The 26,936-nt window shown below is 49.4% G+C and overlaps 1 protein-coding gene across 1 annotated transcript in view; it reads right to left on the bottom strand.

Moving 5' to 3' along the window:
- Positions 1 to 354: 354 nt before the first annotated feature.
- The window catches only part of lig1 (ligase I, DNA, ATP-dependent), a gene marked incomplete at its 5' end in the record, with an annotated part of 298,686 nt that continues 272,104 nt past the window's right edge, over positions 355 to 26,936 (bottom strand). Inside the window, 3 exons of the mRNA XM_041182305.1 lie at positions 355 to 643; positions 3,808 to 3,900; positions 25,127 to 25,270. Of these exons, the coding sequence (XP_041038239.1) occupies positions 557 to 643; positions 3,808 to 3,900; positions 25,127 to 25,270 (324 nt within the window). The remainder of the gene's footprint in view (positions 644 to 3,807; positions 3,901 to 25,126; positions 25,271 to 26,936) is intronic.

The raw sequence follows: 26,936 nt of genomic DNA, 5'->3' as shown, positions 1-26,936 counted from the left end.
GCGTGATATTCGGATTGGAAAGCACTGAGAGCAAAACCAGCTGGACAGCAAATCCACACAGCCAGCACCTGCTGGACAGGCCGCATTACCCCCACCGATCATGCACTATTCTGTTCACAAGAGGGCTCATCGTTCCCTCTCTCTGCCCCTCACTTCTCTCTCTCTCCCCCTTCCCTCCCTCCCTCTTCGCCCCCTCCCTTCTCCCCCCTCCCCCGCCCCTCCCTCCCCTTCCCTCACTCCCCCTCCCTCTTTCCCTCCCTCCCCCCACCCACCCTCCCTCCCTCTTTCCCTCCCTCTCCAGCCTCTTGCCCAGCTCCTCGCCAGCTGACGAACAGAGGATGTACCGCACAGGAATTTGTACAAAAGCTGCTCTGTTTATTGGGAATGAAGAGATGGGACAGGAATGGAGAGACACTGGGGGAGTTTATCAAGTTATTTACAGAGCTCTTGGCTGTTCCGGACATGCTGGCGGAGGACTGGACACCCCCAGCCTGTTGGAGTCCCGCTTCCTTCACTCCGTCGTGAGTCGCTCAGGAACCTGGGCATCTCGCTGCTCTCAGTATAAATCCTCAACATCTGCATTACCCTCAGCAGCACCCTGCTGGTTCTGAATCTGTTGCTGCTTCCTGTACAGATCAGCAACCTGGGGAGGGAGGAGAGAGAGAGGGGGGATGGGGATTACAGGGAGGGAGAGAGAGAGGGTGGGGTTACAGGGAGGGAGAGAGAGAGGGTGGGGATTACAGGGAGGGAGAGAGAGAGGGTGGGGGTTACAGGGAGGGAGAGAGAGAGGGTGGGGGTTACAGGGAGAGAGAGAGAGGGTGGGGGTTACAGGGAGAGAGAGAGAGAGGGTGGGGGTTACAGGGAGAGAGAGAGGGTGGGGGTTACAGGGAGAGAGAGGGTGGGGGTTACAGGGAGAGAGAGAGAGGGTGGGGGTTACAGGGAGGGAGAGAGAGAGGGTGGGGGTTACAGGGAGAGAGAGAGAGAGGGTGGGGGTTACAGGGAGGGAGAGAGAGAGGGTGGGGGTTACAGGGAGAGAGAGAGAGAGGTTGGGGGTTACAGGGAGGGAGAGAGAGAGGGTGGGGGTTACAGGGAGAGAGAGAGGGTGGGGGTTACATGGAGAGAGAGAGGGTGGGGGTTACAGGGAGAGAGAGAGGGTGGGGGTTACAGGGAGGGAGAGAGAGAGGGTGGGGGTTACAGGGAGAGAGAGAGAGAGGGTGGGGGTTACAGGGAGGGAGAGAGAGAGGGTGGGGGTTACAGGGAGAGAGAGAGAGAGAGGTTGGGGGTTACAGGGAGGGAGAGAGAGAGGGTGGGGGTTACAGGGAGAGAGAGAGGGTGGGGGTTACATGGAGAGAGAGAGGGTGGGGGTTACAGGGAGAGAGAGAGGGTGGGGGTTACAGGGAGAGAGAGGGTGGGGGTTACAGGGAGAGAGAGAGAGAGAGGGTGGGGGTTACAGGGAGGGAGAGAGAGAGGGTGGGGGTTACAGGGAGGGAGAGAGAGAGGGTGGGGGTTACAGGGAGAGAGAGAGGGTGGGGGTTACAGGGAGAGAGAGAGGGTGGGGGTTACAGGGAGAGAGAGAGGGTGGGGGTTACAGGGAGAGAGAAAGAGAGGGTGGGGGTTACAGGGAGAGAGAGGGTGGGGGTTACAGGGAGAGAGAGAGGGTGGGGGTTACAGGGAGGGAGAGGGTGGGGGTTACAGGGAGGGAGAGAGAGGGTGGGGGTTACAGGGAGGGAGAGAGAGGGTGGGGGTTACAGGGAGAGAGAGGTTGGGGGTTACAGGGAGAGAGAGGTTGGGGGTTACAGGGAGGGAGAGAGAGAGGGTGGGGTTACAGGGAGGGAGAGAGAGAGGGTGGGGGTTACAGGGAGAGAGAGAGAGAGGGTGGGGGTTACAGGGAGAGAGAGAGAGAGGGTGGGGGTTACAGGGAGAGAGAGAGAGGGTGGGGGTTACAGGGAGAGAGAGAGAGAGGGTGGGGGTTACAGGGAGAGAGAGAGAGGGTGGGGGTTACAGGGAGAGAGAGAGAGAGGGTGGGGGTTACAGGGAGAGAGAGGGTGGGGGTTACAGGGAGAGAGAGAGAGAGGGTGGGGGTTACAGGGAGAGAGAGAGAGAGAGGGTGGGGGTTACAGGGGGAGAGAGAGAGGGTGGGGGTTACAGGGAGAGAGAGAGAGAGGGTGGGGGTTACAGGGAGAGAGAGAGAGGGTGGGGGTTACAGGGAGAGAGAGGGTGGGGGTTACAGGGAGAGAGAGGGTGGGGGTTACAGGGAGAGAGAGGGTGGGGGTTACAGGGAGAGAGAGGGTGGGGGTTACAGGGAGAGAGAGAGAGAGAGGGTGGGGGTTACAGGGAGAGAGAGAGAGAGAGGGTGGGGGTTACAGGGAGAGAGAGGGTGGGGGTTACAGGGAGAGAGAGGGTGGGGGTTACAGGGAGAGAGAGAGGGTGGGGGTTACAGGGAGAGAGAGGGTGGGGGTTACAGGGAGGGAGAGAGAGAGGGTGGGGGTTACAGGGAGAGAGAGAGAGAGGGTGGGGGTTACAGGGAGAGAGAGAGAGAGGGTGGGGGTTACAGGGAGAGAGAGAGAGAGGGTGGGGGTTACAGGGAGAGAGAGAGGGTGGGGGTTACAGGGAGAGAGAGAGGGTGGGGGTTACAGGGAGAGAGAGAGAGAGGGTGGGGGTTACAGGGAGAGAGAGAGAGGGTGGGGGTTACAGGGAGAGAGAGGGTGGGGGTTACAGGGAGAGAGAGAGAGAGGGTGGGGATTACAGGGAGGGAGAGGGTGGGGGTTACAGGGAGGGAGAGGGTGGGGGTTACAGGGAGGGAGAGAGAGGGTGGGGGTTACAGGGAGGGAGAGAGAGGGTGGGGGTTACAGGGAGGGAGAGAGAGGGTAGAGGTTACAGGGAGAGAGAGAGGGTGGGGGTTACAGGGAGAGAGAGAGAGGGTGGGGGTTACAGGGAGAGAGAGAGAGGGTGGGGGTTACAGGGAGGGAGAGGGTGGGGGTTACAGGGAGGGAGAGAGAGGGTGGGGGTTACAGGGAGAGAGAGGGTGGGGGTTACAGGGAGAGAGAGGGTGGGGGTTACAGGGGAGAGGGTGGGCGTTACAGGGAGAGAGGGTGGGCGTTACAGGGGGAGAGGGTGGGGGTTACAGGGGAGAGGGTGGGGGTTACAGGGGAGAGGGTGGGGGTTACAGGGGGAGAGAGAGAGGGGAGTTTAGTTGAAGAGATCACGGTGCTGATACACACCCTACATTGTTCACCCACCCCCCACAGTGTCACCCACAGCCCCCACTGCATAGTCTCCCCTCACACGCCGGCGTCTCGCCCCCTCACACGCCGGCGTCTCGCCCCCTCACACGCCGGCGTCTCGCCCCCTCACACGCCGGCGTCTCGCCCCCTCACACGCCGGCGTCTCGCCCCCTCACACGCCGGCGTCTCGCCCCCCTCACACGCCGGCGTCTCGCCCCCTCACACGCCGGCGTCTCGCCCCCTCACACGCCGGCGTCTCGCCCCCTCACACGCCGGCGTCTCGCCCCCTCACACGCCGGCGTCTCAGCCCCTCTAACTTGATGTCTCTGCGCCCTCGCGTCTCCCATGTTTCTCATTCCTCCCCCATTTCTTGCCCACTGCCTCCTCCCCCTCCTCCTCTCCCCGCTCTGCCTCCCTCCCCTACTGCAGACCCCACGTCTCACCTGTCTCCCCCTCCCCTCGGACAGTGCGCCCCTCCCAAGCACCTCGCATCTCTCCCGCGTCTCCCTCTCCTTCCCCCACGTGTCTGCGCTTGGCGGGAGGCTGATGCCCTCTCCCACCCTCACCACGCCGAAGCCTGTACCTGGCTGCTGGTTGTGGCTTCTTCTGATTTCTTATCATCCCGAATGCGGAGGAATCGTGGGAAGCGGAGAGAGATTCCCTTCTCCTCATCGACCTGTAGGTGGGGGAGAGAGGCACAGGAACTCAGATGAGATGGACCGACAAAAAAACAGACCCACATCCCAGTCACAGTCACAAAAACACAGACCCACATCCCAGTCAAAGTCACAAATAAACACAGACCCACATCCCAGTCACAGTCACAAAAACACAGACCCACATCCCAGTCAGTCACAAAAACACAGACCCACGTCCCAGTCGTAGTCACAACTAAACACAAACCCACATCCCAGTCACAGTCACAAATATACACAGTCCCACATCCCAGTCACAGTCACAAAAACACAGACCCACATCCCAGTCACAAATAAACACAGACCCACATGCCAGTCACAAATAAACACAGACCCACATCCCAGTCACAGTCACAAAAACACAGACCCACATCCCAGTCACAGTCACAAAAACACAGACCCACATCCCAGTCACAGTCACAAAAACACAGACCCACATCCCAGTCACAGTCACAAAAACACAGACCCACATCCCAGTCACAGTCACAAAAACACAGACCCACATCCCAGTCACAGTCACAAAAACACAGACCCACATCCAAGTCACAGTCACAAAAACACAGACCCACATCCCAGTCAGTCACAAAAACACACAGACCCACATCACAGTCACAGTCATAAAAACACAGACCCACATCCCAGTCACAGTCAAAAAAAACAGACCCACATCCCAGTCAGTCACAAAAACACAGACCCACATCCCAGTCACAGTCACAAGAACACAGACCCACATCCCAGTCAGTCACAAAAACACAGACCCACATCCCAGTCACAGTCACAAAAACACAGACCCACATCCCAGTCACAGTCACAAAAGCACAGACCCACATCCCAGTCAGTCACAAAAAACAGACCCACATCCCAGTCAAAAAACACGGACCCACATTCTAGTCAAAAAACACAGACCCACATCCCAGTCACAGTCACAAAAAACACAGACCAACATCCCAGTCACAGTCACAAAAAAACAGACCCACATCGCAGTCAAAAAACACAGACCCACATCCTAGCCACAGTCAAAAAAACACAGACCCACATCCCAGTCACAGTCACAAAAACAGACCCACATCCCAGTCACAGAAAACAGACCCATATCCCAGTCAAAAAACACAGACCCACATCCCAGTCACAGTTAAAAAAACACAGACCCATATCCCAGTCACAGTCACAAAAAACAGACCCACATCCAAGTCATAGTCACAAAAAACAGACCCACATCCAAGTCATAGTCACAAAAAACAGACCCACATCCCAGTCAAAAAACACAGACCCACATCCTACTCACAGTCAAAAAAACACAGACCCACATCCCAGTCACAGTCACAAAAAACACAGACCCACATCATAGTCAGTCAAAAAAACAGACCCACATCCCAGTCACAGTCAAAAAAACACAGACCCACATCCCAGTCACAAAAAACAGACCCACATCCCATCAAAAAACACAGACCCACATACCAGTCACAGTCAAAAAACACAGACCCACATCCCAGTCACAGTCACAAATAAACACAGACCCACAACCTAGTCACAGTCACAAAAAACAGACCCACATCCCAGTCACAAAAAAAACAGACCCACATCCCAGTCAAAAAAAACAGACCCAGATCCCAGTCACACAGTCACAAAAAACAGACCCACATCCCAGTCACAGTCACAAAAAACAGACCCACATCCCAGTCACAGTCACAAAAAACAGACCCACATCCCAGTCACAGTCACAAAAAACAGACCCACATCCCAGTCACAGTCACAAAAAAGACCCACATCCCAGTCACAGTCACAAAAAAGACCCACATCCCAGTCACAAAAAACAGACACACATCCCAGTCACAGTCACAAAACACAGACCCACATCCCAGTCAGTCAGTCAGAAAACACAGACCCACATCCCAGTCACAGTCACAAAAAACAGACCCACATCCCAGTCAAAAAACACAGACCCACATAACAGTCACAGCCAAAAAACAGACCCACATCCCAGTCAAAAAACACAGACCACATCCCAGTCACAGTCACAAAAACACAGACCCAGATCCCAGTCACAGTCATAAAAACACAGACCCACATCCCAGTCACAGTCAAAAAAACAGACCCACATCCCAGTCAGTCACAAAAACACAGACCCACATCCCAGTCACAGTCACAAGAACACAGACCCACATCCCAGTCAGTCACAAAAACACAGACCCACATCCCAGTCACAGTCACAAAAACACAGACCCACATCCCAGTCACAGTCACAAAAGCACAGACCCACATCCCAGTCAGTCACAAAAAACAGACCCACATCCCAGTCAAAAAACACGGACCCACATTCTAGTCAAAAAACACAGACCCACATCCCAGTCACAGTCACAAAAAACACAGACCAACATCCCAGTCACAGTCACAAAAAAACAGACCCACATCGCAGTCAAAAAACACAGACCCACATCCTAGCCACAGTCAAAAAAACACAGACCCACATCCCAGTCACAGTCACAAAAACAGATCCACATCCCAGTCACAGAAAACAGACCCATATCCCAGTCAAAAAACACAGACCCACATCCCAGTCACAGTTAAAAAAACACAGACCCATATCCCAGTCACAGTCACAAAAAACAGACCCACATCCAAGTCATAGTCACAAAAAACAGACCCACATCCAAGTCATAGTCACAAAAAACAGACCCACATCCCAGTCAAAAAACACAGACCCACATCCTAGTCACAGTCAAAAAAACACAGACCCACATCCCAGTCACAGTCACAAAAAACACAGACCCACATCATAGTCAGTCAAAAAATAAGACCCACATCCCAGTCACAGTCAAAAAAACACAGACCCACATCCCAGTCACAGTTACAAATAAACACAGACCCTCAACCTAGTCACAGTCACAAAAAACAGACCCACATCCCAGTCACAAAAAAAACAGACCCACATCCCAGTCAAAAAAAAACAGACCCACATCCCAGTCAAAAAAACAGACCCAGATCCCAGTCACAGTCACAAAAAACAGACCCACATCCCAGTCACAGTCACAAAAAACAGACCCACATCCCAGTCACAGTCACAAAAAACAGACCCACATCCCAGTCACAGTCACAAAAAACAGACCCACATCCCAGTCACAGTCACAAAAATCAGACCCACATCCCAGTCACAGTCACAAAAAACAGACCCACATCCCAGTCACAGTCACAAAAAACAGACCCACATCCCAGTCACAAAAAACAGACACACATCCCAGTCACAGTCACAAAACACAGACCCACATCCCAGTCAGTCAGTCAGAAAACACAGACCCACATCCCAGTCACAGTCACAAAAAACAGACCCACATCCCAGTCAAAAAACACAGACCCACATAACAGTCACAGCCAAAAAACAGACCCACATCCCAGTCAAAAAACACAGACCACATCCCAGTCAAAAAAACAGACCCACATCCCAGTCACAGTCACAAAAAACAGACCCACATCCCAGTCACAGTCACAAAAAACAGACCCACATCCCAGTCAAAAAACACAGACCCACATCCCAGTCAAAAAACACAGACCCACATCCCAGTCAAAAAACACAGACCCACATCCCAGTCAAAAAACACAGACCCACATCCCAGTCAAAAAACACAGACCCACATCCCAGTCAAAAAACACAGACCCACATCCCAGTCAAAAAACACAGACCCACATCCCAGTCAAAAAACACAGACCCACATCCCAGTCAAAAAACACAGACCCACATCCCAGTCAAAAAACACAGACCCACAGCCCAGTCAAAAAACACAGACCCACAGCCCAGTCAAAAAACACAGACCCACAGCCCAGTCAAAAAACACAGACCCACAGCCCAGTCAAAAAACACAGACCCACAGCCCAGTCAAAAAACACAGACCCACAGCCCAGTCAAAAAACACAGACCCACAGCCCAGTCAAAAAACACAGACCCACATCCCAGTCAAAAAACACAGACCCACATCCCAGTCAAAAAACACAGACCCACATCCCAGTCAAAAAACACAGACCCACATCCCAGTCAAAAAACACAGACCCACATCCCAGTCAAAAAACACAGACCCACATCCCAGTCAAAAAACACAGACCCACATCCCAGTCAAAAAACACAGACCCACATCCCAGTCAAAAAACACAGACCCACATCCCAGTCAAAAAACACAGACCCACATCCTAGTCAAAAAACACAGACCCACATCCCAGTCAAAAAACACAGACCCACATCCCAGTCAAAAAACACAGACCCACATCCCAGTCAAAAAACACAGACCCACATCCCAGTCAAAAAACACAGACCCACATCCCAGTCACAAAAACACAGACCCACATCCCAGTCACAAAAACACAGACCCACATCCCAGTCACAGTCACAAAAACACAGACCCACATCCCAGTCACAGTCACAAAAACACAGACCCACATCCCAGTCACAGTCACAAAAACACAGACCCACATCCCAGTCACAGTCAAAAAAAAGACCCACATACCAGTAAGTCACAATAAACAGACCCACATCCCAGTCAAAAAACACAGACCCACGTCCTAGTCACAGTCAAAAAAACAGACCCACATCCCAGTCAGTCACAAAAACACAGACCCACATCCCAGTCAGTCACAAAAACACAGACCCACATCCCAGTCAGTCACAAAAACACAGACCCACATCCCAGTCAGTCACAAAAAACAGACCCACATCCCAGTCACAGTCACAAAAAACGCAGAGCAACATCCCAGTCAGTGTCAAAAAAACAGACCCACATCCCAGTCACAGTCAAAAAAAAGACTCACATCCCAGTCACAGTCACAAAAAACAGACCCACATCCCAGTCACAGTCAAAAAAAACAGACCCACATCCCAGTCACAGTCAAAAAAAACAGACCCACATCCCAGTCAAAAAACACAGACCCACATCCTAGTCAAAAAACACAGACCCACATCCTAGTCAAAAAACACAGACCCACATCCTAGTCAAAAAACACAGACCCACATCCTAGTCAAAAAACACAGACCCACATCCTAGTCAAAAAACACAGACCCACATCCTAGTCAAAAAACACAGACCCACATCCTAGTCAAAAAACACAGACCCACATCCCAATCACAGTCACAAAAAACACAGACCAACATCCCAGTCACAGTCACAAAAAACACAGACCAACATCCCAGTCACAAAAAACACAGACCAACATCCCAGTCACAAAAAACACAGACCAACATCCCAGTCACAAAAAACACAGACCAACATCCCAGTCACAAAAAACACAGACCAACATCCCAGTCACAAAAAACACAGACCAACATCCCAGTCACAAAAAACACAGACCAACATCCCAGTCACAAAAAACACAGACCAACATCCCAGTCACAGTCACAAAAAACACAGACCAACATCCCAGTCACAGCCAAAAAACACAGACCCACATCACAGTCACAGCCAAAAAACAGACCAACATCACAGTCACAGCCAAAAAACACAGCCTCACATCCCAGTCACAGCTAAAAAACACAGCCCCACATCCCAGTCACAGCCAAAATACACAGCCCCACATCCCAGTCACAGCCAAAAAACACAGCCCCACATCCCAGTCACAGCCAAAGAACACAGCCCCACATCCCAGTCACAAAACACAGCCCCACATACTAGTCACAGTCAAAAAACACAGCCCCACATCCCAGTCACAGTCAAAAAACAAAGACCCACATCCCAGTCACAGTCAAAAAACATAGACCCGCATCCCAGTCAAAGTCAAAAAACATAGACCCGCATCCCAGTCACAGTCAAAAACAGACCCACATCCCAGTCACAGTCACAAAAAAAGACACACATCCCAGTCACAGTCACAAAAAAACATAGACCCACTTCCCAGTCAGACAAAAAACACAGGCCCACATCCCAGTCAAAAAACAAAGACCCACATCCTAGCAACCGTCAAAAAAACACAGACCCACATCCAGGTCACAGTCACAAAAAAACAGACCCACATCCCAGTCAGTCACAAAAAAACAGACCCACATCCTAGTCACAGTCAAAAAAAACAGACCCACATCCCAGTCACAGTCACAAAAAACAGACCCACATCCCAGTCACAGTCACAAAAAAACAGACCCACATCTCAGTCAGTCAAAAAACACAGACCCACATCCCAGTCACAGACAAAAAAACACAGACCCACATCCCTGTCACAGTCACAAAAAACACAGACCAACATCCCAGTCACAGTCACAAAAAACAGACCCACATCCCAGTCACAGTCACAAAAAACAGACCCACATCCCAGTCACAGTCACAAAAAACAGACCCACATCCCAGTCAAAAAACAAAGACCCACATCCTAGCCACAGTCAAAAAAACACAGACCCACATCTCAGTCACAGAAAACAGACCCACATCCCAGTCACAGCCACAAAAAACAGACCCACATCCCAGTCACAGTCAAAAAACACAGACCCACATCCCAGTCAAAAAACAGACCCACATCCTAGTCAAAAAACACAGACCCACATCCTAGTCAAAAAACAGACCCACATCCTAGTCAAAAAACAGACCCACATCCTAGTCAAAAAACAGACCCACATCCTAGTCAAAAAACACAGACCCACATCCTAGTCAAAAAACACAGACCCACATCCTAGTCAAAAAACACAGACCCACATCCTAGTCAAAAAACACAGACCCACATCCTAGGCACAGTCAAAAAAAAACAGACCCATATGCCAGTCAGTCAAAAAACACAGATCCACATCCCAGTCACAGTCAAAAAACACAGACCCACATCCTAGTCACAGTCAAAAAACACAGACCCACATCCCAGTCACAGTAAAAAAAAACAGACCTACACCCCAGTCAAAAAACACAGACCCACATCCTAGTCAAAAAAACACAGACCCACATCCCAGTCACAGTAAAAAAAAACAGACCTACACCCCAGTCAAAAAACACAGACCCACATCCTAGTCAAAAAACACAGACCCACATCCCAGTCAGTCAAAAAACACAGACCCACATCCCAGTCACAGTCACAAAAACACAGACCCACATCCCAGTCACAGTCACAAAAAACAGACCCACATCCCAGTCACAGTCACAAAAAACAGACCCACATCCCAGTCACAGTCACAAAAAACAGACCCACATCCCAGTCACAGTCACAAAAAACAGACCCACATCCCAGTCACAGTCACAAAAAACAGACCCACATCCCAGTCACAGTCACAAAAAACAGACCCACATCCCAGTCACAAAAAACAGACACACATCCCAGTCACAGTCAGAAAACACAGACCCACATCCCAGTCACAGTCACAAAAAACAGACCCACATCCCAGTCAAAAAACACAGACCCACATAACAGTCACAGCCAAAAAACAGACCCACATCCCAGTCAAAAAACACAGACCACATCCCAGTCACAGTCACAAAAAACAGACCCACATCCCAGTCACAGTCACAAAAAACAGACCCACATCCCAGTCACAGTCACAAAAAACAGACCCACATCCCAGTCAAAAAACACAGACCCACATCCCAGTCAAAAAACACAGACCCACATCCCAGTCAAAAAACACAGACCCACATCCCAGTCAAAAAACACAGACCCACATCCCAGTCAAAAAACACAGACCCACATCCCAGTCAAAAAACACAGACCCACATCCCAGTCAAAAAACACAGACCCACATCCCAGTCAAAAAACACAGACCCACATCCCAGTCAAAAAACACAGACCCACATCCCAGTCAAAAAACACAGACCCACATCCCAGTCAAAAAACACAGACCCACATCCCAGTCAAAAAACACAGACCCACATCCCAGTCAAAAAACACAGACCCACATCCCAGTCAAAAAACACAGACCCACATCCCAGTCAAAAAACACAGACCCACATCCCAGTCAAAAAACACAGACCCACAGCCCAGTCAAAAAACACAGACCCACAGCCCAGTCAAAAAACACAGACCCACAGCCCAGTCAAAAAACACAGACACACAGCCCAGTCAAAAAACACAGACCCACAGCCCAGTCAAAAAACACAGACCCACAGCCCAGTCAAAAAACACAGACCCACAGCCCAGTCAAAAAACACAGACCCACATCCCAGTCAAAAAACACAGACCCACATCCCAGTCAAAAAACACAGACCCACATCCCAGTCAAAAAACACAGACCCACATCCCAGTCAAAAAACACAGACCCACATCCCAGTCAAAAAACACAGACCCACATCCCAGTCAAAAAACACAGACCCACATCCCAGTCAAAAAACACAGACCCACATCCCAGTCAAAAAACACAGACCCACATCCCAGTCAAAAAACACAGACCCACATCCCAGTCAAAAAACACAGACCCACATCCCAGTCAAAAAACACAGACCCACATCCCAGTCAAAAAACACAGACCCACATCCCAGTCAAAAAACACAGACCCACATCCCAGTCAAAAAACACAGACCCACATCCCAGTCACAAAAACACAGACCCACATCCCAGTCACAAAAACACAGACCCACATCCCAGTCACAGTCACAAAAACACAGACCCACATCCCAGTCACAGTCACAAAAACACAGACCCACATCCCAGTCACAGTCACAAAAACACAGACCCACATCCCAGTCACAGTCAAAAAAAAGACCCACATACCAGTAAGTCACAATAAACAGACCTACATCCCAGTCAAAAAACACAGACCCACGTCCTAGTCACAGTCAAAAAAACAGACCCACATCCCAGTCAGTCACAAAAACACAGACCCACATCCCAGTCAGTCACAAAAACACAGACCCACATCCCAGTCAGTCACAAAAACACAGACCCACATCCCAGTCAGTGTCAAAAAAACAGACCCACATCCCAGTCACAGTCAAAAAAAAGACTCACATCCCAGTCACAGTCACAAAAAACAGACCCACATCCCAGTCAGTCAAAAAAAACAGACCCACATCCCAGTCAAAAAACACAGACCCACATCCTAGTCAAAAAACACAGACCCACATCCTAGTCAAAAAACACAGACCCACATCCTAGTCAAAAAACACAGACCCACATCCTAGTCAAAAAACACAGACCCACATCCTAGTCAAAAAACACAGACCCACATCCTAGTCAAAAAACACAGACCCACATCCCAATCACAGTCACAAAAAACACAGACCAACATCCCAGTCACAGTCACAAAAAACACAGACCAACATCCCAGTCACAAAAAACACAGACCAACATCCCAGTCACAAAAAACACAGACCAACATCCCAGTCACAAAAAACACAGACCAACATCCCAGTCACAAAAAACACAGACCAACATCCCAGTCACAAAAAACACAGACCAACATCCCAGTCAAAAAAAACACAGACCAACATCCCAGTCACAAAAAACACAGACCAACATCCCAGTCACAGTCACAAAAAACACAGACCAACATCCCAGTCACAGCCAAAAAACACAGACCCCCATCACAGTCACAGCCAAAAAACAGACCAACATCACAGTCACAGCCAAAAAACACAGCCTCACATCCCAGTCACAGCTAAAAAACACAGCCCCACATCCCAGTCACAGCCAAAATACACAGCCCCACATCCCAGTCACAGCCAAAAAACACAGCCCCACATCCCAGTCACAGCCAAAGAACACAGCCCCACATCCCAGTCACAAAACACAGCCCCACATACTAGTCACAGTCAAAAAACACAGCCCCACATCCCAGTCACAGTCAAAAAACAAAGACCCACATCCCAGTCACAGTCAAAAAACATAGACCCGCATCCCAGTCAAAGTCAAAAAACATAGACCCGCATCCCAGTCACAGTCAAAAACAGACCCACATCCCAGTCACAGTCACAAAAAAAGACACACATCCCAGTCACAGTCACAAAAAAACATAGACCCACTTCCCAGTCAGACAAAAAACACAGGCCCACATCCCAGTCAAAAAACAAAGACCCACATCCTAGCAACCGTCAAAAAAACACAGACCCACATCCAGGTCACAGTCACAAAAAAACAGACCCACATCCCAGTCAGTCACAAAAAAACAGACCCACATCCTAGTCACAGTCAAAAAAAACAGACCCACATCCCAGTCACAGTCACAAAAAACAGACCCACATCCCAGTCACAGTCACAAAAAAACAGACCCACATCTCAGTCAGTCAAAAAACACAGACCCACATCCCAGTCACAGACAAAAAAACACAGACCCACATCCCTGTCACAGTCACAAAAAACACAGACCAACATCCCAGTCACAGTCACAAAAAACAGACCCACATCCCAGTCACAGTCACAAAAAACAGACCCACATCCCAGTCACAGTCACAAAAAACAGACCCACATCCCAGTCAAAAAACAAAGACCCACATCCTAGCCACAGTCAAAAAAACACAGACCCACATCTCAGTCACAGAAAACAGACCCACATCCCAGTCACAGCCACAAAAAACAGACCCACATCCCAGTCACAGTCAAAAAACACAGACCCACATCCCAGTCAAAAAACAGACCCACATCCTAGTCAAAAAACACAGACCCACATCCTAGTCAAAAAACAGACCCACATCCTAGTCAAAAAACAGACCCACATCCTAGTCAAAAAACAGACCCACATCCTAGTCAAAAAACACAGACCCACATCCTAGTCAAAAAACACAGACCCACATCCTAGTCAAAAAACACAGACCCACATCCTAGTCAAAAAACACAGACCCACATCCTAGGCACAGTCAAAAAAAAACAGACCCATATGCCAGTCAGTCAAAAAACACAGATCCACATCCCAGTCACAGTCAAAAAACACAGACCCACATCCTAGTCACAGTCAAAAAACACAGACCCACATCCTAGTCACAGTCAAAAAACACAGACCCATATGCCAGTCAGTCAAAAAACACAGATCCACATCCCAGTCACAGCCAAAAAACACAGATCCACATCCCAGTCACAGTCAAAAAACACAGACCCACATCCCAGTCACAGTCAAAAAACACAGACCCACATACCAGTCACAGTCACAAAAACACAGACCCACATCCCAGTCACAGTCACAAAAACACAGACCCACATCCCAGTCACAGTCACAAAAACACAGACCCACATCCCAGTCACAGTCACAAAAACACAGACCCGCATCCCAGTCACAAAAACACAGACTCAAATCCCAGTCAGTCACAAAAACACAGACCCACATCCCAGTCACAGTCAAAAAACACAGACCCACATCCCAGTCACAGTCACAAAAACACAGACCCACATCCCAGTCACAGTCACAAAAACACAGACCCACTCCCAGTCACAGTCACAAAATCACAGACCCACATCCCAGTCAGTCAAAAAAAACAGACCCACATCCCAGTCACAGTCACAAAAACACAGACCCACATCCCAGTCACAGTCACAAAAACACAGACCCACATCCCAGTCAGTCAAAAAAAAACCAGACCCACATCCCAGTCACAGTCACAAAAACACAGACCCACATCCCAGTCACAGTCAAAAAACACAGACCCACATCCCGGTCACAGTCACAAAAACACAGACCCACATCCCAGTCACAGTCACAAAAACACAGACCCACATCCCAGTCACAGTCAAAAAAAAACAGACCCACATCCCAGTCAGTCACAAAAAACAGACCCACACCCCAGTCAAAAAACACAGACCCACATCCTAGTCACAGTCAAAAAAACAGACCCACATCCCAGTCAGTCACAAAAACACAGACCCACATCCCACTCAGTCACAAAAACACAGACCCACATCCCAGTCACAGTCAAAAAACACAGACCCACATCCCGGTCACAGTCACAAAAACACAGACCCACATCCCAGTCACAGTCACAAAAACACAGACCCACATCTCAGTCACAGTCAAAAAAAACAGACCCACATCCCAGTCACAGTCACAAAAAAACAGACCCACATCCCAGTCAGACAAAAAACACAGCCCCACAACCCAGTCACAGTCACAAAAAAAACAGACCCACATCCCCGTCACAGTCACAAAAAACAGACCCACATCCCAGTCACAAAAAAACAGACCCACAGCCCAGTCAGTCACAAAAAACAGACGCACATCCCAGTCACAGTCACAAAGACCCACATCCCAGTCACAGTCACAAAAACAGACCCACATCCCAGTCACAAAAAACACAGACCAACATCCCAGTCACAGTCACAAAAACACAGACCCACATCCCAGTCAAAAAACAAAGACCCACATCCTAGCCACAGTCAAAAAAACACAGACCCACATCCTAGTCACAGTCAAAAAAACACAGACCCACATGCCAGTCAGTCAAAAAACACAGATCCACATCCCAGTCACAGCCAAAAAACACAGACCCACATCCCAGTCACAGTCACAAAAACACAGACCCACATCCCAGTCACAGTCACAAAAACACAGACCCACATCCCAGTCACAGTCACAAAAACACAGACACATCCCAGTCACAGTCACAAAAAAAGACCCACATCCCTGTCAGTCACAAAAAAACAGACCCACATCCCCGTCAGTCACAAAAAACAGACCCACATCCTAGTCAGTCAAAAAAACAGACCAACATCCCAGTCAGTCACAAAAACACAGACCCACATCCCAGTCAGTCACAAAAACACAGACGCACATCCCAGTCATAGTCACAAAAAACAGACTAACATCCCAGTCACAGTCACAAAAAACACAGACCAACATCCCAGTCACAGTAAAAATTAAAGACCCACATCCCAGTCACAGTCAAAAAAAACAGACCCACATCCCAGTCACAGTAAAAAAAAACAGACCTACACCCCAGTCAAAAAACACAGACCCACATCCTAGTCAAAAAAACACAGACCCACATCCCAGTCACAGTAAAAAAAAACAGACCTACACCCCAGTCAAAAAACACAGACCCACATCCTAGTCAAAAAACACAGACCCACATCCCAGTCAGTCAAAAAACACAGACCCACATCCCAGTCACAGTCACAAAAACACAGACCCACATCCCAGTCACAGTCACAAAAAACAGACCCACATCCCAGTCACAGTCACAAAAAACAGACCCACATCCCAGTCACAGTCACAAAAAACAGACCCACATCCCAGTCACAGTCACAAAAAACAGACCCACATCCCAGTCACAGTCACAAAAAACAGACCCACATCCCAGTCACAAAAAACAGACACACATCCCAGTCACAGTCAGAAAACACAGACCCACATCCCAGTCACAGTCACAAAAAACAGACCCACATCCCAGTCAAAAAACACAGACCCACATAACAGTCACAGCCAAAAAACAGACCCACATCCCAGTCAAAAAACACAGACCACATCCCAGTCACAAAAAACAGACCCACATCCCAGTCACAGTCACAAAAAACAGACCCACATCCCAGTCACAGTCACAAAAAACAGACCCACATCCCAGTCACAGTCACAAAAAACAGACCCACATCCCAGTCAAAAAACACAGACCCACATCCCAGTCAAAAAACACAGACCCACATCCCAGTCAAAAAACACAGACCCACATCCCAGTCAAAAAACACAGACCCACATCCCAGTCAAAAAACACAGACCCACATCCCAGTCAAAAAACACAGACCCACATCCCAGTCAAAAAACACAGACCCACATCCCAGTCAAAAAACACAGACCCACATCCCAGTCAAAAAACACAGACCCACATCCCAGTCAAAAAACACAGACCCACATCCCAGTCAAAAAACACAGACCCACATCCCAGTCAAAAAACACAGACCCACATCCCAGTCAAAAAACACAGACCCACATCCCAGTCAAAAAACACAGACCCACATCCCAGTCAAAAAACACAGACCCACATCCCAGTCAAAAAACACAGACCCACAGCCCAGTCAAAAAACACAGACCCACAGCCCAGTCAAAAAACACAGACCCACAGCCCAGTCAAAAAACACAGACCCACAGCCCAGTCAAAAAACACAGACCCACAGCCCAGTCAAAAAACACAGACCCACAGCCCAGTCAAAAAACACAGACCCACAGCCCAGTCAAAAAACACAGACCCACATCCCAGTCAAAAAACACAGACCCACATCCCAGTCAAAAAACACAGACCCACATCCCAGTCAAAAAACACAGACCCACATCCCAGTCAAAAAACACAGACCCACATCCCAGTCAAAAAACACAGACCCACATCCCAGTCAAAAAACACAGACCCACATCCCAGTCAAAAAACACAGACCCACATCCCAGTCAAAAAACACAGACCCACATCCCAGTCAAAAAACACAGACCCACATCCCAGTCAAAAAACACAGACCCACATCCCAGTCAAAAAACACAGACCCACATCCCAGTCAAAAAACACAGACCCACATCCCAGTCACAAAAACACAGACCCACATCCCAGTCACAAAAACACAGACCCACATCCCAGTCACAGTCACAAAAACACAGACCCACATCCCAGTCACAGTCACAAAAACACAGACCCACATCCCAGTCACAGTCACAAAAACACAGACCCACATCCCAGTCACAGTCAAAAAAAAGACCCACATACCAGTAAGTCACAATAAACAGACCCACATCCCAGTCAAAAAACACAGACCCACGTCCTAGTCACAGTCAAAAAAACAGACCCACATCCCAGTCAGTCACAAAAACACAGACCCACATCCCAGTCAGTCACAAAAACACAGACCCACATCCCAGTCAGTCACAAAAACACAGACCCACATCCCAGTCAGTGTCAAAAAAACAGACCCACATCCCAGTCACAGTCAAAAAAAAGACTCACATCCCAGTCACAGTCACAAAAAACAGACCCACATCCCAGTCAGTCAAAAAAAACAGACCCACATCCCAGTCAAAAAACACAGACCCACATCCTAGTCAAAAAACACAGACCCACATCCTAGTCAAAAAACACAGACCCACATCCTAGTCAAAAAACACAGACCCACATCCTAGTCAAAAAACACAGACCCACATCCTAGTCAAAAAACACAGACCCACATCCTAGTCAAAAAACACAGACCCACATCCCAATCACAGTCACAAAAAACACAGACCAACATCCCAGTCACAAAAAACACAGACCAACATCCCAGTCACAAAAAACACAGACCAACATCCCAGTCACAAAAAACACAGACCAACATCCCAGTCACAAAAAACACAGACCAACATCCCAGTCACAAAAAACACAGACCAACATCCCAGTCAAAAAAAACACAGACCAACATCCCAGTCACAAAAAACACAGACCAACATCCCAGTCACAGTCACAAAAAACACAGACCAACATCCCAGTCACAGCCAAAAAACACAGACCCACATCACAGTCACAGCCAAAAAACAGACCAACATCACAGTCACAGCCAAAAAACACAGCCTCACATCCCAGTCACAGCTAAAAAACACAGCCCCACATCCCAGTCACAGCCAAAATACACAGCCCCACATCCCAGTCACAGCCAAAAAACACAGCCCCACATCCCAGTCACAGCCAAAGAACACAGCCCCACATCCCAGTCACAAAACACAGCCCCACATACTAGTCACAGTCAAAAAACACAGCCCCACATCCCAGTCACAGTCAAAAAACAAAGACCCACATCCCAGTCACAGTCAAAAAACATAGACCCGCATCCCAGTCAAAGTCAAAAAACATAGACCCGCATCCCAGTCACAGTCAAAAACAGACCCACATCCCAGTCACAGTCACAAAAAAAGACACACATCCCAGTCACAGTCACAAAAAAACATAGACCCACTTCCCAGTCAGACAAAAAACACAGGCCCACATCCCAGTCAAAAAACAAAGACCCACATCCTAGCAACCGTCAAAAAAACACAGACCCACATCCAGGTCACAGTCACAAAAAAACAGACCCACATCCCAGTCAGTCACAAAAAAACAGACCCACATCCTAGTCACAGTCAAAAAAAACAGACCCACATCCCAGTCACAGTCACAAAAAACAGACCCACATCCCAGTCACAGTCACAAAAAAACAGACCCACATCTCAGTCAGTCAAAAAACACAGACCCACATCCCAGTCACAGACAAAAAAACACAGACCCACATCCCTGTCACAGTCACAAAAAACACAGACCAACATCCCAGTCACAGTCACAAAAAACAGACCCACATCCCAGTCACAGTCACAAAAAACAGACCCACATCCCAGTCACAGTCACAAAAAACAGACCCACATCCCAGTCAAAAAACAAAGACCCACATCCTAGCCACAGTCAAAAAAACACAGACCCACATCTCAGTCACAGAAAACAGACCCACATCCCAGTCACAGCCACAAAAAACAGACCCACATCCCAGTCACAGTCAAAAAACACAGACCCACATCCCAGTCAAAAAACAGACCCACATCCTAGTCAAAAAACACAGACCCACATCCTAGTCAAAAAACAGACCCACATCCTAGTCAAAAAACAGACCCACATCCTAGTCAAAAAACACAGACCCACATCCTAGTCAAAAAACACAGACCCACATCCTAGTCAAAAAACACAGACCCACATCCTAGTCAAAAAACACAGACCCACATCCTAGGCACAGTCAAAAAAAAACAGACCCATATGCCAGTCAGTCAAAAAACACAGATCCACATCCCAGTCACAGTCAAAAAACACAGACCCACATCCTAGTCACAGTCAAAAAACACAGACCCACATCCTAGTCACAGTCAAAAAACACAGACCCACATCCTAGTCACAGTCAAAAAACACAGACCCATATGCCAGTCAGTCAAAAAACACAGATCCACATCCCAGTCACAGCCAAAAAACACAGATCCACATCCCAGTCACAGCCAAAAAACACAGACCCACATCCCAGTCACAGTCAAAAAACACAGACCCACATCCCAGTCACAGTCAAAAAACACAGACCCACATACCAGTCACAGTCACAAAAACACAGACCCACATCCCAGTCACAGTCACAAAAACACAGACCCACATCCCAGTCACAGTCACAAAAACACAGACCCACATCCCAGTCACAGTCACAAAAACACAGACCCGCATCCCAGTCACAAAAACACAGACTCAAATCCCAGTCAGTCACAAAAACACAGACCCACATCCCAGTCACAGTCAAAAAACACAGACCCACATCCCAGTCACAGTCACAAAAACACAGACCCACATCCCAGTCACAGTCACAAAATCACAGACCCACATCCCAGTCAGTCAAAAAAAACAGACCCACATCCCAGTCACAGTCACAAAAACACAGACCCACATCCCAGTCACAGTCACAAAAACACAGACCCACATCCCAGTCAGTCAAAAAAAAACCAGACCCACATCCCAGTCACAGTCACAAAAACACAGACCCACATCCCAGTCACAGTCAAAAAACACAGACCCACATCCCGGTCACAGTCACAAAAACACAGACCCACATCCCAGTCACAGTCACAAAAACACAGACCCACATCCCAGTCACAGTCAAAAAAAAAAACAGACCCACATCCCAGTCAGTCACAAAAAACAGACCCACACCCCAGTCAAAAAACACAGACCCACATCCTAGTCACAGTCAAAAAAACAGACCCACATCCCAGTCAGTCACAAAAACACAGACCCACATCCCACTCAGTCACAAAAACACAGACCCACATCCCAGTCACAGTCAAAAAACACAGACCCACATCCCGGTCACAGTCACAAAAACACAGACCCACATCCCAGTCACAGTCACAAAAACACAGACCCACATCTCAGTCACAGTCAAAAAAAACAGACCCACATCCCAGTCACAGTCACAAAAAAACAGACCCACATCCCAGTCAGACAAAAAACACAGCCCCACATCCCAGTCACAGTCACAAAAAAAACAGACCCACATCCCCGTCACAGTCACAAAAAACAGACCCACATCCCAGTCACAAAAAAACAGACCCACAGCCCAGTCAGTCACAAAAAACAGACGCACATCCCAGTCACAGTCACAAAGACCCACATCCCAGTCACAGTCACAAAAACAGACCCACATCCCAGTCACAAAAAACACAGACCAACATCCCAGTCACAGTCACAAAAACACAGACCCACATCCCAGTCAAAAAACAAAGACCCACATCCTAGCCACAGTCAAAAAAACACAGACCCACATCCTAGTCACAGTCAAAAAAACACAGACCCACATGCCAGTCAGTCAAAAAACACAGATCCACATCCCAGTCACAGCCAAAAAACACAGACCCACATCCCAGTCACAGTCACAAAAACACAGACCCACATCCCAGTCACAGTCACAAAAACACAGACCCACATCCCAGTCACAGTCACAAAAACACAGACACATCCCAGTCACAGTCACAAAAAAAGACCCACATCCCTGTCAGTCACAAAAAAACAGACCCACATCCCCGTCAGTCACAAAAAACAGACCCACATCCTAGTCAGTCAAAAAAACAGACCAACATCCCAGTCAGTCACAAAAACACAGACCCACATCCCAGTCAGTCACAAAAACACAGACGCACATCCCAGTCATAGTCACAAAAAACAGACTAACATCCCAGTCACAGTCACAAAAAACACAGACCAACATCCCAGTCACAGTAAAAATTAAAGACCCACATCCCAGTCACAGTCAAAAAAAACAGACCCACATCCCAGTCACAGTAAAAAAAAACAGACCAACATCCCTGTCACAGTCAAAAAAAACAGACCCACATCCCAGTCACAGTCAAAAAAACAGACCTGCACCCCAGTCAAAAAACACAGACCCACATCCTCGTCAAAAAACACAGACCAACATCCCAGTCACAGTAAAAATTAAAGACCCACATCCCAGTCACAGTCAAAAAAAACAGACCCACATCCCAGTCACAGTAAAAAAAACACAGACCCACATCCCAGTCACAGTCAAAAAACACAGACCCACATCCTAGTCACAGTCAAAAAACACAGACCCACATCCCAGTCAGTCAAAAAACACAGACCCACATCCCAGTCACAGTCACAAAAACACAGACCCACATCCCAGTCACAGTCACAAAAACACAGACCCACATCCCAGTCAGTCACAAAAACACAGACCCACATCCCAGTCACAGTCACAAAAACACAGACCCACATCCCAGTCACAGTCACAAAAACAAAGACCCACATCCCAGTCACAGTCACAAAAACAAAGACCCACATCCCAGTCACAGTCACAAAAACAAAGACCCACATCCCAGTCACAGTCACAAAAACAAAGACGCACATCCCAGTCACAGTCAAAAAAAACAGACCCACATCCAAGTCACAGTCACAAAAACACAGACCCACATCCCAGTCACAAAAACACAGACCCACATCCCAGTCACAAAAACACAGACCCACATCCCAGTCACAGTCACAAAAACAAAGACCCACATCCCATTCACAGTCAAAAAACACAGCCCCACATACCAGTCACAGTCAAAAAAAACAGACCCACTTCCCAGTCACAAAAAAACAGACCCACAGCCCAGTCAGTCACAAAAAACAGACCCACATCCCAGTCACAGTCACAAAAAAAAGACCCACATCCCAGTCACAGTCACAAAAAAAAAGACCCACATCCCAGTCACAGTCAAAAAAACAGACCCACATCCCAGTCACAGTCACAAAAACACAGACCCACATCCCAGTCAAAAAACAAAGACCCACATCCTAGCCACAGTCAAAAAAACACAGACCCACATCCTAGTCAAAAAACAGACCCACATCCTAGTCACAGTCAAAAAAACCAGACCCACATGCCAGTCAGTCAAAAAACACAGATCCACATCCCAGTCACAGCCAAAAAACACAGACCCACATCCCAGTCACAGCCAAAAAACACAGACCCACATCCCAGTCACAGTCACAAAAACACAGACCCACATCCCAGTCACAGTCACAAAAACAAAGACCCACATCCCAGTCACAGTCAAAAAAACAGACCAACATCCCAGTCAGTCACAGAAACACAGACCCACATCCCAGTCAGTCACAAAAACACAGACCCACATCCCAGTCACAGTCACAAAAGCACAGACCCACATCCCAGTCACAGTCACAAAAAACACAGACTAACATCCCAGTCACAGTCACAAAAAACACAGACCAACATCCCAGTCACAGTAAAAAAAAAACAGACCCACATCCCAGTCACAGTCAAAAAAAACAGACCCACATCCCAGTCACAGTCAAAAAAAAGACCCACATCCCAGTCACAGTCAAAAAAAAGACCCACATCCCAGTCACAGTCAAAAAAAAGACCCACATCCCAGTCACAGTCAAAAAAAACAGACCCACATCCCAGTCACAGTCAAAAAAAACAGACAAACATCCCAGTCACAAAAAACAGACCTACATCCTAGTCAAAAAACACAGACCCACATCCTAGTCACAGTCAAAAAACACAGACCCACATCCCAGTCAGTCAAAAAACACAGACCCACATCCCAGTCAGTCAAAAAACACAGACCCACATCCCAGTCAGTCAAAAAACACAGACCCACATCCCAGTCACAGTCACAAAAACACAGACCCACATCCCAGTCACAGTCACAAAAACAAAGACCCACATCCCAGTCACAGTCACAAAAACACAGACCCACATCCCAGTCACAAAAACAGACCCACATCCCAGTCACAGTCACAAAAACAAAGACCCACATCCCAGTCACAGTCAAAAAACAGACCCACATCCCAGTCACAGTCAAAAAAAACAGACCCACATCCAAGTCAGTCACAAAAACACAGACCCACATCCCAGTCACAAAAACACAGACCCACATCCCAGTCACAAAAACACAGACCCACATCCCAGTCACAAAAACACAGACCCACATCCCAGTCACAAAAACACAGACCCACATCCCAGTCACAGTCACAAAAAAACACAGACCCACATCCCAGTCACAGTCACAAAAAAACACAGACCCACATCCCAGTCACAGTCACAAAAAAACACAGACCCACATCCCAGTCACAGCCAAAAAACACAGACCCACATCCCAGTCACAGTCACAAAAAAACACAGACCCACATCCCACTCTCTCTCTCTTCCCCTGATCCTGCCCTCGGACTCTCTCTCTCTTCCTTAGTCTTCCCACGGTCGCTCTCTCCCTCTGAGTCTGGCCTCGGACTCTCGCTGCCTACCTAAAGCCGACCCTCGGGCACTGTCCCACTCCAGCTCCAGGCTTGGGCCCAAGACCCACAGACTCACCAGTCCTTGTGCTGCTTTGTAAACGGGGGAGATGGAGAGATCGGCACATTTCACCTCCCAGACTTGCACAGCATCAAACCAGTGATCAGGTGCTGCCGAGTTATCCCATCGATAATAGGGCCGAGGAGTCTCAATGACATGATCCTGGGAGAGAGAGAGAGAGAGAGAGGAACAGAGCGAGGGGGTGGGGAGGGCGAAAACAGACAAACTGTCAGAAACTGGTGAGGTAAAGAGAGCCAGAGGTTGGGGGGGGGGGTGGGGAAGGTGTGTGTTAGAAACTTGTGGGGGTGGGGGGAGAGAGTGAGTGTGAGTGTGGGGTCAGAGGGAAGATGTGTTAGAGGTTACGGGGGCGGGGGGGGCGGTGGAGAGTGAAAGCGAGAAGGGAGTGGGAGAAACATGTTAGGGACAAAACATAAGTGGGGAAGCAGAGGGAGAGAGGGGGACGGGAGGGGGAGACGTGTGTTACAGACCCGGGGAAGGGAGGGGGAGACGTGTGTTACAGACCCGGGGAGGGAGGGGGAGACGTGTGTTACAGACCCGGGGAGGGAGGGGGAGACGTGTGTTACAGACCCGGGGAGGGAGGGGGAGACGTGTGTTACAGACCCGGGGAGGGAGGGGGAGACGTGTGTTACAGACCCGGGGAGGGAGGGGGAGACGTGTGTTACAGACCCGGGGAGGGAGGGGGAGACGTGTGTTACAGACCCGGGGAGGGAGGGGGAGACGTGTGTTACAGACCCGGGGAGGGAGGGGGAGACGTGTGTTACAGACCCGGGGAAGGGAGGGGGAGACGTGTGTTACAGACCCGGGGAGGGAGGGGGAGACGTGTGTTACAGACCCGGGGAGGGAGGGGGAGACGTGTGTTACAGACCCGGGGAGGGAGGGGGAGACGTGTGTTACAGACCCGGGGAGGGAGGGGGAGACGTGTGTTACAGACCCGGGGAAGGGAGGGGGAGACGTGTGTTACAGACCCGGGGAGGGAGGAGGAGACGTGTGTTACAGACCCGGGGAGGGAGGGGGAGACGTGTGTTACAGACCCGGGGAGGGAGGGGGAGACGTGTGTTACAGACCCGGGGAAGGGAGGGGGAGACGTGTGTTACAGACCCGGGGAGGGAGGGGGAGACGTGTGTTACAGACCCGGGGAGGGAGGGGGAGACGTGTGTTACAGACCCGGGGAGGGAGGGGGAGACGTGTGTTACAGACCCGGGGAGGGAGGGGGAGACGTGTGTTACAGACCCGGGGAGGGAGGGGGAGACGTGTGTTACAGACCCGGGGAGGGAGGGGGAGACGTGTGTTACAGACCCGGGGAAGGGAGGGGGAGACGTGTGTTACAGACCCGGGGAGGGAGGGGGAGACGTGTGTTACAGACCCGGGGAAGGGAGGGGGAGACGTGTGTTACAGACCCGGGGAGGGAGGGGGAGACGTGTGTTACAGACCCGGGGAGGGAGGGGGAGACGTGTGTTACAGACCCGGGGAGGGAGGGGGAGACGTGTGTTACAGACCCGGGGAGGGAGGGGGAGACGTGTGTTACAGACCCGGGGAGGGAGGGGGAGACGTGTGTTACAGACCCGGGGAAGGGAGGGGGAGACGTGTGTTACAGACCCGGGGAGGGAGGGGGAGACGTGTGTTACAGACCCGGGGAGGGAGGGGGAGACGTGTGTTACAGACCCGGGGAGGGAGGGGGAGACGTGTGTTACAGACCCGGGGAGGGAGGGGGAGACGTGTGTTACAGACCCGGGGAGGGAGGGGGAGACGTGTGTTACAGACCCGGGGAGGGAGGGGGAGACGTGTGTTACAGACCCGGGGAGGGAGG

The sequence above is a fragment of the Carcharodon carcharias genome (genome assembly GCF_017639515.1).
Source record: "Carcharodon carcharias isolate sCarCar2 chromosome 39 unlocalized genomic scaffold, sCarCar2.pri SUPER_39_unloc_11, whole genome shotgun sequence".
In the NCBI taxonomy this organism is placed as follows: Eukaryota; Metazoa; Chordata; class Chondrichthyes; order Lamniformes; family Lamnidae; genus Carcharodon; species Carcharodon carcharias.
This window is presented reverse-complemented; position numbering and strand designations above follow the sequence as displayed.